This window comes from Typopeltis vanoorti, chromosome 16, assembly GCF_054136105.1.
Source record: "Typopeltis vanoorti isolate ZY-2024b chromosome 16, IOZ_Tvanoo_1.0, whole genome shotgun sequence".
NCBI classification, from domain to species: domain Eukaryota; kingdom Metazoa; phylum Arthropoda; class Arachnida; order Uropygi; family Thelyphonidae; genus Typopeltis; species Typopeltis vanoorti.
Window position 1 is genome coordinate 39,175,902 of NC_143564.1, and position 13,002 is coordinate 39,188,903.

The 13,002-nt window shown below is 34.0% G+C and overlaps 1 protein-coding gene across 4 annotated transcripts in view; it reads left to right on the top strand.

Moving 5' to 3' along the window:
• crm (cramped chromatin regulator) overlaps positions 1 to 13,002 on the top strand; it is a 345,363-nt gene that overhangs the window by 310,210 nt on the left and 22,151 nt on the right. For all 4 annotated transcript variants that reach the window (XM_090406636.1, XM_090406637.1, XM_090406634.1 and 1 more), the window contains exon 15: positions 10,987 to 11,064. In XM_090406636.1, the coding sequence (XP_090262762.1) occupies positions 10,987 to 11,064 (78 nt within the window). The remainder of the gene's footprint in view (positions 1 to 10,986; positions 11,065 to 13,002) is intronic.

The following is a 13,002-nucleotide window of genomic DNA, read 5'->3' on the forward strand; positions in this document are numbered from 1 at the left end:
GAAATCTGGATATCATGATTGCTAAAACTGATAAAGGCAATGTGGTGGTTTTCATAAATAAAGTTAATTATTATAATAAAATGGAAGAAATCTTGAATAATTTCAAAACACCTATCAAAAAATATCAAATGCACTTCTAATCTCATTAAGTAGATCGATAATATATTACATGAATTTAAATATCAAGATAAAACAATATTGAAAGAAGTTATACCCTGGACTACTCACTCTCCACATATTTTTGGACTAGTGAAAATCCATAAAGAAGGTTGCCCGATATGTCCAATAATTTTATACAAAGAATACTCATCACCCCTATCAAAATACATAGCAAAATTACTAAAATCCCTATTAGCCACATCAAAAACACCAATAATCTTTTCATCGCATATCTAACTCTCAAAATGGCATTCAAAAATCTCTAGACGTGACATCTCTGTACACCAATGTTGAATAATGTTCGCACTGCTTTTAGAAGATCATGCACTAAATTGACCCTTATGAAATTAATAGTTTGTGCAAACTTTTAAAGTTTAATAATGACATTTATATTCAAACCTTTGAATGTCTTATAAGCCAAAATATCAGACCAGTTGGCTGAACTCCTTTTAGTACATCTGGAATCCAGTATGCTAAATCCTTCCCCCTGGCATTACTTTTAACGGTCAATTAGTGGACAATGTCTTATGTATTGGAAACTCAATATGCATAACTCTCCTACTCACTCAACAATTTCAACAGACTTCTTTACCATAGAATCAGAACATGACAAATCTGTAAACTTCCTAAAATTAACTTTAATCAGATCCAACGACCATATAAAAACAAAAATATTCCATAAACTTGCATACATTGGGAACTACCTGCACATCAATTCCTACCATCCATACTCCATGAAAAATCAGTCATTCTTTCGCAGTTCATTAATGCATATAAATTGTGAACAACAATAGATATCACAAAAAATTAATGCAGATTTTTAAAAACCAAGAATATCCACACAATTTATAAATTAAACAACCTTAACAGCCAAGATTTGGTTACTCACTCCACCAGCAAAGAAAATTTTCCTTTGCGTAAAACTATCCTGTATTTGGAATTATATATAAAGCCTTTTAATTTTATTTTTAAACATGCAGACTATAAATTATTTTTTGCTACTAGTTGCAAACTGCCTACTCGACTCTCTCTTGCATTTTTCATCCTCTATAATGAAGTGTCATAAATAAATGTAACATTTCACTTATTCTATAATTTGGTTTTCTGCTTTAATTTTTAACTTTGAAGTATATTTTTTATTCTGTGACTTATTTGCTCTCTTAACTTCTGCAAGTCTTCCTCTTTCTTGACAATCAGTATGGTATCATCTGCATAACAAAGATTATATTTCTTCTTCCTATTTTTTCCTCCCTCCATTTCTTCCATACTTTCAAAAATATCTCCACTGTGAGATTGAACAGAAGAGAAGAAAGTACACATACCTGCCTAACACCTTTTGTTATCTGGAAAGTTTTTGATGGTTCATTGTTAATTTTTATGTTTGCAGTTTGGTTCCAATGTATATATTGTAAGATATCAGTCTTATGTCATTCCTGTCTTTATTAATTTTGTATTAAAATTTTATGGTGAGCATTATCAAATGCTTTATTATAATCTATAAAACAGAGATAAACATCTTTCTGCATTTCCAAATTTCTTTATAGTATCATTCTGATATTAAGGATAACCTCTCTTGTTCCTTTATTTCTCATAAATCTACTTTGGATATCCTGTATTTCATTTGCTATTTTTTGATTTTAATCTTTATGTTCAACCTCTCCAGCCTTTTTCAAGACGGTTATAAATTCAGGTTTATTTGGAACATAACCACTTTCATAAATATTATTATTATTACAGGCTACTTCATGCAATCCTTAGACTCATGAACGGAGGCTCTAAACATCATGCCAAGTACTATCATACTTTGCTTTGCACTCATTCACAGACATGGCAATGACAACAGACTCTGGCAACCTATTCCACTCATTCACCACTCTCTAAGTAAAAAATTTAGTCCTGACACCCTCATTAACTACACTCTTGCTCAGTTTCCAAGGATGGTCTCTAGTTCTCCCACTCATGAGACCTGTTCTGAAAAATTTCCTTTGTATTAATCTTGTAAAAACCCTTTAGTAATTTGTATGTCTCAATCATATCACTCCTTTTCCACCTGTCACCTGATTTCAGTAAGCCACAAATCTTCAATCTATCTTCATAAGGTTCATTCCATAGACCTAATGCCATCTTAGTCACTCACCTCTGAATTCTCTCCACCTCCTCATGTGATCAGATCTGCATGCAGTAGTAAAGATGGGGGTCTTATCAACGCTCAATAAAGAGGAATAAAAACCTGCTTGTCTCTGCTCATCAAAGTATTCTTCGGTAACCAAGTAATCTGATGAGCTGCTCTTGTTATGTGACTGCTAAACTTTAACTCCCTATCTGCTAACACTCCCAAATCTTTTTCTTCATCAATTTTCTGGAGTACATTTCCATCAGTATGGTTTATAGCTGGTAATCTTTTCACCCCCAAAGTGCATAACCTTACAATTTGCCACATTAAACTGACATCCATTCTCCTTCACCCAGATTGCCAGTCTATCCAAATCATTCTACAAAATTTTAGCATCATCTGTATTAACTATTGCTCTACCCAATATGATTAAACAGTTTTCTTAGCTTTTCTATTCCATTTTCTTCTAGGGCCTTTAGCATTTCTGCATGAATGTCATCTTGATCTGGTGTCTTCCTTTCTTCATTTGCTCTATAGCTGTTCGTATTTCCTCTTTTACTATTGGAGGACCATCTTCAAGATTTTTAAACTCTGGTAGTATTTCTCTCTCTCCTCATCTCTGAAAGCACCCATCTTTTCTTAACTTCCATTTCAAATAACTTTGCTATCACTTTTAATTTTGAAACAACTGGAATGTGGTATGAGTCAATATCTGTCCCTGGTATGTTTTTGTTTGCACAATTCTATTTCAAATTTTTTTTCTAATCATTATATAATCAATAATCAGTCTGGTCTCTGGGGTACCATCTGGCCTTTCCTGAGTATATAGTCATCTTTTCTGGTTGTTGAAAAAGGTATTTGTTATTATCAGATCATTTTGCTCAACAAAACTCAACCTTACAACTCTGACATTCGTATCATCAAGTCCAAAGTTTCCAATTACTGGGGACATTCCTCTTCCCTAGATTAAGAAGGATTAAATGCTTTATTTGGTCTGCTTCTCTTTATGGGGCAAAAAAAAAAGGGATAATAAACAAGGAATACAGTAGAAGTATTGATGCTTTTGAGATGAGGACATATAGAAGAGCATTGAAGATAACATGAATTTAGGAGAAGAGAAATAAAGAAGTTTTGGAAGAAATCAAGAGTTCTACATAGAAGTCATTACAAATTAGAGAAACTGTTTTTGGAATCAGTAGCAGCTGGGAAACATTTCCTAGTGCATACTTGATGAAGGCCAAACTTCAACAATTATTATTATTAATAATATTATAGACACCTCCAGGGAGTCCAAAGACTCATCGAGGGAGGGCACCTACTCTACAGCTCTATCTCCATTCAATCCACCAACACCATCTACTGCCGACCACCACCACTAGTATTTCCACAGACAACCACGAACATCCATGCCCGCAGCAGGATTCGAACCCGCAGCCTCTTGGCTGGAGAGCGGATACGCTAACCACTCGGCCAACCTTATGACCTTATTAGTTTACAAAAAAAATCTGGAGTCAGTCATGTTACGATCAGCTTAAGACTTACGAACTTCTCTTTATTCAACAATAGATGGCACCAAATTAGAATTTTAGTTATTTGTGTTGTTCATAAAAAGTTTAAACCTTTTCCCATTAATAATTGATTGTTGGTGTTGCTGCTATGAAGATGCTAGGTATAAAACCAGAAAAATCTTAGCAGCTATATAAATAAATGTAAAAATTTTAAAAATTACCAAAAAGAATCCATAGCCCACCCATGGTACAAAATGTACTATAGGCTTATATTAACCTTTTGTAGGTGGAAACCACACGTTAAAAAATAATAATAAATAATAATAAAAATAAGTATTTTTTTCGTGTTGTGAAGTAAACTGCACAATTACACATGTATAGCATGATGGTATATTATCATTGCATCATGCAAACAGCTTTGTCACCTGTCAGATTCTTCCCAATGTTATTAATAACACTGGATCAAGGACTGCTCCCTGTGATAACACCACTGATCACCTCAAATCGTGCAGATTCACATCCTCACCCTCCGTATATCACTTTTTGATATGTCAATCAGCCATCCTCTTATCTGAACTAATAGTTTATATAATCAAATCCCATATTCTCCTATTTTTATGTAACACCCTTATATGTTGTATCCTGTCAAAAGCCTTAGCAACGTCCAAGACTATCATGTATCCATTCCTCCAATGTAACTCAACATTATTTATAAAATGTGAGCAAGTTACTGAAACATGATCTTCCCTTAGTAAATCCAAACTATTCATTGCAAAGTATAGATTCTGTGTCAACCCATTTCTGTATGTGAATACTTACCAACTTTTCCAAAATATTCACCAGTATTCCTGAAATACAAGGTGTGGCTATTAAATAATGAGACAAGGTGTGCTGTGAATGACCTTGAAGGTTCTAGAAGGAGTTGATATAAGCATTGTTCACTGTTGCTCATAGTTAGTCTCTAGGCAGTTATAAAAGAAACACATGTGAAGTCGCTTTGCCAGAATAATGTCTAACAAATTTGCACTGACATCATGGAACAGCTGTCATCAGAGCTGGACTTCAGGAGAAGATCATCGCATGTGATGAGATGTGGATTTTCCAGCACGATCCAGAAACAAAGAGACAATCGATGCACTGGAAAACTCCCACGTCACCGAGAATGAAAAAATCAAAAATGAGCAAGTCAAAACTGAAAGCAATGCTGATCATTTTTATTGATATCAATAGTGTTGTAATGGTTGAATTGGTACCAGAGGGTCAGACAGTTAACCAACATTATTACCTTGAGGTTCTTCTGGCCAAGCTGAGAGAATGGGTGAGGGAGAAGAGACCCGATCTGTGGAAGAGCAACGCTTGGATTCTCCATCAGGGCAATGCTCCAGCCAACAGTGCACTGTCTGTTAAGCAGTATCTGGCTGATAAGAATATCCCAGTGTTGGACTATCCACCTTACTCACCGGACTTAGCTCCATGCGACTTTTACCTTTTTCGATGAGTTAAAGGAGAAAAACAGCAGTGCTACTGAAGCAGATAACACATGATGATTTGCAGCACTGCTTCCAACAATGGAAAATTCATATGCAATGGTGTATAGATAGAGAAGGGGGGGGGGGTATGATGAAGGGGATAACAATTAAGTTGTACAATTGTAATAATAAACCACATTTTTTGCAACCAGTCTCATTATTTAATAGCCACACCTCGTACTGGTAGGCCAATAGATACGTCAACCTTTGCACCACCATTGTGCAATGGAATTAGCATACATTCTTTCTACTTTTGTGGAATTTCTCCTGTTCTGAGACTCAGATGTATACCGCCTGGTCAAAGGCACAGCCAGTTCAGCTGAAAATTCTTTTAGCATCTGTATTGTTATCCCAATGGCACCTGTTGCCAGATTCTTATTCAGCTTATGCATCAACAAAATAAATACCTCCTCTGCATACACCCAAGTTTTTTCATCTACCAAAGAGGTAGCATTGAGCTGCATACACCATGTTGATAGCTCTTCACAAAAAGGCACTCATTGAGCACTGTCTTCTCTATCTGTCACCATACTCTGTAGTTATTAAAATTATTCTTTCAGATTCATTCTTTCTTTTACTCGCAACATAATGATAAAATTCTTTTGGGTTATCTTTAGTTTTCAGAGCCAGTTGCTTGTCATATAATACTAGTAACTTTTCTAGCTATCTATGACTTATAATTTTCATAGCTGACATCATCCCTATGAACACAGTATACCTTTCACATCATCTTTTTCTTATGAATCTCTTGCTTAATCCTTTGAGTAGTAAAGCAGTATGCATGTTTGTGTGTGTATATATATATATATATGTGTGTGTCACCATGCTTCTATCTCAAAAAACGTTATTGACTCATATGCATGGAAAGGCTTATGTGTTGGCAGTACAGGTTAATTTATTTTCACGGTATTGATTGATGACAACACAGAATGATAAATTAATTAATATTTATTGACTTATTTGCTGATGTTATATCCAGTATTTTCAGAGCACAAAAACAATTTGTCACAGTACACAAACCAACAACAATTTGGTATAACGACAAGGATTAGTTTAAAAAATTTGTAACAGACAACACAAGGAACTAAAGTATAAGTAACCCTTGTTCAACGCGGTTTTGACAAAAACACAGTCTAGAAATTGTAGAAACCATTCATCTTTTCATATATTTTTCACCGTACAACTTAAAAATCAAATTTTATCTTTGTTAAATTTGTGTCTGCCCGTGTCGCTAGTTATAAGTAGCAAATTTATATTAGGGGAAACGCCCTTTAGCACTCATGTATGTCAATTGTATACCATATAATAAAGTGTTTATTGTTGATAATTGTCTTCGTTTTTGCGCATTAAAAATCATAAGTGTTATCTCACTTTATGAGCACTTTATTTTCTGGTTTGTTACACAATTAATATGTAATACTTTTTTATGCAAAAACATTATTTTTATAGTAATGGCCACAAATTGCATTGAAAGGGAAAAAATGAATATTGAAAAGAAAATTCGTCTCGAAGAAAAAAAATTAAAATCATGGATCAGTTGAAAAATGGAGAAAAACCAGTTGTTGTAAGGACTTTGAATTTAAATGAATCAACAATTCAAGCAATCAAACACAATGAACATAAAATCCGAGAAAGTGTTTATTGCTGGGTCAACGGTAAGTGCAAAGCTCATTGCTCGGGTATGCAATTTTCTAAGAGAAAAATAAAATCTCTAATGATTTGGAAAGAAGATGCACTCAAAAGAAAATTCCTTTGGATGGAAATCTTATTAAACAAAAAAACCCTCAAAGTTTATAAACATTTATAATGCAGACCAAGTGTTCAATGCCGATGAATCCGGGTTATAATGGAAAAATGCCAAAACGCACCTATATTTCAAAAAATGAAAGATCAGCTCCTGGATTCAAAGTTTCCAAAGACAGAATTACTCTACTGTTTTGTAGTAACACATCAGGTGATTACATGACAAAACTAATGTTTAGTAACCGATCCTCAAATCCTCGTGCTATGAAAGATTAAAATATGCACTTATTTTTATTTTGCCTAAAACATTTATGCATTACGTGCAATGAAGCTTAATTACAATTTGTAATTTTTATAATTTTATACTATGTATTTGTGTCATAGTTTATATGTTTTCTTAACTTACATGAATTACCTGAATTAAATAAAAATATATTTTTGTTCGATATGTCATTGTTGTTTATATAATTAAAAAAAAAAAAAAACGATTTCAGAACATAACCCTACTTTTTGTATATGATCTGAGTCTCGCATAACACGATTTATATAACATGGCATTTCTAACATCCACGTTATACGAGGGTTACCTGTACTTATTAGGCGCTATCTATGTTGGAAAAAAGAGAGGAAAATATTAATTAGATCTTAAAATTACTGTCTCCCAGGTTTTTGGTAAATTGATAGTCATACTTGTTGAGGTTTGGATAATGTTTTAAAGATGCTGCTGATTCCAAAACCAATCTCTCTGACTCATAATGACTTCTGTGTAACACTTGTTTTCTTCCATTTGAATCCTGTGTGAAGGGATATCCAAGGCATGGTCTGCTAGTTCCAACTTGCTATAATGATAACGACGAATGTTATGTTCTCCAATGTCAACAGTTCATCTTTTCTGTCCATAGTAAGCCAGGTCACAAGTACAGGCACTTCATATATATATATATATATATATATGCGCAGGGCCGGCTCTACCTACAGTGCAAGACGTGCATTTGCACGGGGTGGCAAAATTCGCATAAACTATACGAAAAATAGGGGGGGGGGCGGCAAAATGTGCTACTGCACAGGGCGGCCCTGTATATATGCGCTTCTGAATGTGATAAAGGTGAGAGCTTGTCCTTAGGTGAATGGATGAGAGTTGCCAATTCGACATAAGGTTTAAATGTGGTACATAGCCGATATTTATTAAGCACTCTAGATATCTTTTTGAATGTGCCTGAATGTATGGGATGGTAACAGTTTTGCTGTAGTTTTGTGTATTAAGCAATCAAGGGAATTTCCAGGGAGCATTTAGTATTTTGTCTATTCTTTGAAGATTATAGCCATAGGCTAAAAACGTGTGATGCAAGAGTAAGTGAATTCAGTGGTAAGAGCTTTGTCGTTGGAACAGGTAGCTCTGGCTCTGTGAGTTATGAGACTGATTTTGTAAAAGTATGTGCATTTTGCTTTCATAATACCTTTGTTTGCTTTAGTTATTACATTGATTTCTTTCTTTGGCATATTGTTTTTGGAAGGATTAGATTAAGATGCTGGCTACATCTGGAGGCAGACCGTATATTCCTCATTCAACGGAAGACATTATTTTCACCTTTGGAACTTGCTTAGGTGTAATGGCAAAATTATGTCCTCGACTTAACATGCTAACAGCTTCATCTGTTAGAGCTACCAATGATACCTCCACAAGAGTAGCACTAATCTGTTCATGCGGTAGTGCTAAACTAGCTCATTTGTAAATAACTTGGACCTTAGACGAATGAAACTTGCTTTTAATTCTGATACAGTTTGGTATTGTATTAATATCTTGGCACCTTTTTAAGAAGGCTAACCTGTTTAGATGCCATGTCGATTTTAATTTCCACTTGTAAAGTTTGTGTTGGAAAATGAAATAATTGGCAACTCTCGCTCCTTTATTGCATCCAGGAGTATATGAAGTGCCCTGTACTTGTGACCTGGCTTACTTTGGACAGACAGGAAGAACTGGTGATAACAAATATCAGAACATATTGTTATGGCAAGTCAGGGCTAGCAGAACATGCTTTGGATACCCTTTCATACAGGATCGAATGGAAGAAAAAACGTGCTGCAGAGAAGTCATAAGTCAGAGAGATCAGCAGAACCTTGAAAACATTCTCCAAATCTCAACAAGTATGGCTTTTTCAATTTACCCAAAATCTGGGAGGCAGTCGTTTTAAGATCAAATTAATACTGTTTCTCTCTCTATCCAACAATAAATGGCACCAATTAGAACTTTAGTTCTTTGTGTTGTCCATTACAATTTATTTTTTAAACTAGTCTCACTATTATACAAAACTGTTGCTGTTCATGTACTGTAACTTTTTTTTTTCCTGCTCTGAAGATACTGGATATAATACCAGCAAAATATAAGCAAATAAGTTAAATAAATTCACATGCTATACTAGTGTCAATGGCATGAGAAGAAATGCATGAACCTTCTGATTCTGGAAATCTTATTATTTCATTTTCCAAAATAAACTTTACAATCAGATAGAAGGGATCACAATAGGAAGCCTACTATCTCAAGATCTTGTACAAGCTTTTATCTGGAATACTTAGAAGAAATCCTTTTCTCGTCTGTACAGCCTTAGCCTTCCGTTTGGGTATGCTACATCGACGACGTCTTTTCCCTTGAGGAAGATACCTTACCAGCCTTTATAGCAAAAATAAATCATCTACATCCCTGGATAAATCACGATGGAAATAGAAGAGGACAGTAAACTGGCATTCCTATATCTTGCTCTCCCACTTTCCTTCAAGTGAACTAACTACCTCCATCTGTCATCAATTTACATCACTGGTCATTACATACAACAGCAATCTGCTCACCATCCTTCCCAAAAAATTGGAATCGTAAAAACTCTACTGTATCATGCTCATATCGTATGCTGTAACCCACAAGATCCCAAGCGAGAACTTTTCAATATCCAACATATTTTGCAACTGAATGGCTTCTCAAAAAGGACTATACAATGTGTTTTTGATTCTTACAAGCCTGCCTCCAAAACACTAAAACAGTACAGAAAGTCCCAATTCCATACATTTCTGAACCAGTTGAAGGAATCCTTAAGAAATATAACACTAGTGCTTACATTTGTTCCATTCAATGAACTCATCCCATGGGTTCCTTCTTCTAAAGATAAACGATCTTTTCTTTCTCTTCCTGGCATCTACCAAGTTCTCTGCAATTGCCTTTTTCATATTTTGGACAAATTGGATGTTATGAAAAAAGATTACAAGAGCACCAATCTCAGATCATTAATAAGAAATCTGGCCTAAACGTAGCATGGAATTGTCAACAGCCACAGAATTTTCTGGTCTAAAATACACTAACTCCATTGATGTTGCTTCAAGTTCGAATGTTTAAGGATAGCATCGATGCTGTATTTCATCATTCTAATCTGAATCTAAAAGACTGTCTCTATCTTATCAAGGAGAGACAGTCTTTTAGATTCAGACAAAGATCTGGAAAAGTGTTGTTCTCATCAGACATTTAAAAAAAAAATTTTTTTTTTAAATCACTTGCTACATCTCATCATCCACATCATGTTGTTCCTTTTATACCATCATGTGGTTTGTACTGTTTTTTTTAAATAATTCACTGTTAATGTTCTTCCCTGTACTTACTAGCCTTCCTGCCACTAATGGTGATAAATTTCAGGTTGAAATATAATGGAATAAAATATAATGGAATATATGGCAGTTAAAGTTTATTACTTTAATCATTTCATTATCCTTGTCTAATATCTTAGCCATTTTCCATAGGTACACACACAAGCACACAGCAGTTGCATGTAATATCATGTGAAGATACTAAGCTGTTCACCTGCAATTTTCATTTAACTTGGTTGAAAATTCTTGCATTATATCAGAATTCCAATCATATTTAATAATTTTTTTTTAACTCTTATTCTTTTAGATCTTCAATCTGAATCTCTTAGAGATCATTCAGACCATTTGTTGGACTTCGGTGAAAACTCAAACTCTAGTTTGTCAGGTAAGTTAGTATTATGCGTAGTTGTTTATATAGAGTAACTCAATATTGCTTGGCCTATGTTCAAAAATAATTTAACAAGTCTAATAATGCAGTGATAAGATAACAGATACTAACAATGAAAATAGAGTGGTACTCTATTTATCAGTACATGTGTTAACTGTTATTAAAAATAGACTATGTCTACGTGTTCCTTTAAAATAAAGCCATGTATAACCTTCTCTACTTAATAAAATTAATCATCATCATTAGCCTGTGTGTTTTATTTCTATACCTACTCCTGATTGTTCTGACCCTATTTTTTTTTTAAATATTTTTGTTCTGTTTTTTTTTAGCATTATACCTTATTTCCATTTCCCTTTTATTTAAAAGTTACTGCTGTGATCAATATATGTATACTTACATATACACACACACATATATATAATATATATATATATATGTATACTTATTTGTAATTATCCTGTCTACTCCTCTTGTAATTTCCTGTGGTCTTCACTTATTTCTGTTACCCAACTTTCTACTCCATCCCCTTTCCTGCTTGATTTATAGGTATGCAGTGTATAATGTGGTTTACTCAAGCACCCCTGCACTATTTGCCATGGACTGTTATCTTTTCCTTGCCGTTTCTTATGCCATGGCACTGCTCCAAGTAGCCCCCTGAGTTTCTCATGATCACCAGCTCTGTTAATGATACTGCACAAGAAATTAGTTTTGTTTTAATCCTATACCAGAGTATAAGCAAATACAGTTTGCATGTGAAATGCTTGACTGTAGGATTAAAAGACAGTATAATTTTCTTTTTAACCAAGCAAAAAAACTTTCTACAGCACTCTCTTATATAATTAATATTATATTATTAATAATATAGTGTATCACTATATTATTAGATCTCCATGAGACCTAAATAAATGTCGAAATAGGTCTGGGTAATGGCCTTCCTATAATACATATCAATATACTCTTCTAAAAGGAAATGTACTTTTGCATTATGAGGTGCTGAGACAATTAATGTGAAGTATTACAACTTAAGATATTTCATATTGCAAACATTTATCTGCTACACTTGAGTAAAAGATTAAAACAAGAATATAATTATTTTTATAGCTATTTTTGTCTGTTTGCGTTTAGGAGTGTCTCTTATTTTAAATACATTGGCTTTTTACTCAAGAATTCATAGGGTATTATAAGGTGTATTTTAAGGGTAAATATATGCAGACTAATAGAGGAAGAAATTTTGCACATACCTTGTTTGGATGTTAGGATATCTTCTGTTCTCCATACTTCTGCTGTTTAGGCTGTTGGAGGGGTTGAATATAATCACTCCTACTACGCTACTTGATTATAGATAAATTTTCTGATGCCATCACCAATACACTCAAATCCTAGGTTGTAATTATCTCTTAGCAGCCATTATATCTCTCTATTATGATTATCCACCTTGTTCTCATTGATCTAAATTGTCAGTGCATGTCATCTATATCTCCCTTTGCATATTCTGGCCTATAGCAGTAACGTAATATATTGTGCTCTTCTGATTTTTATCTACACCAGATATCTTCAAATGCATTGCCAGTCTTAGCTTAAAAGTTACTGCTGTGTCTCTTGATAATCCTTACTTTATTTATTTATCATTTCTCTCACACACACACATGGTGCAAGGGGTAATATCTTAGTTATGTAAGTTTCAGGTTTCTGGGTTGTAAAGAGATTCTTCAAAATTCCGATATAATGACCACATGCAAAGAACTGATACTTAACAAACTTTAATAGACGTACAATAGCTAGAATAGTTGCAAGTGCCAAAAAGTACCCTTTGTTCAGGAGTATGTTTTTATAAGAGTAAATGTGTAGAGATGTATAATGTATCACAGCAAGCAATAAAAAAAATACAACAGATGAAAATTAAAATCAACAATAAACACACAACAGTACTGGTAT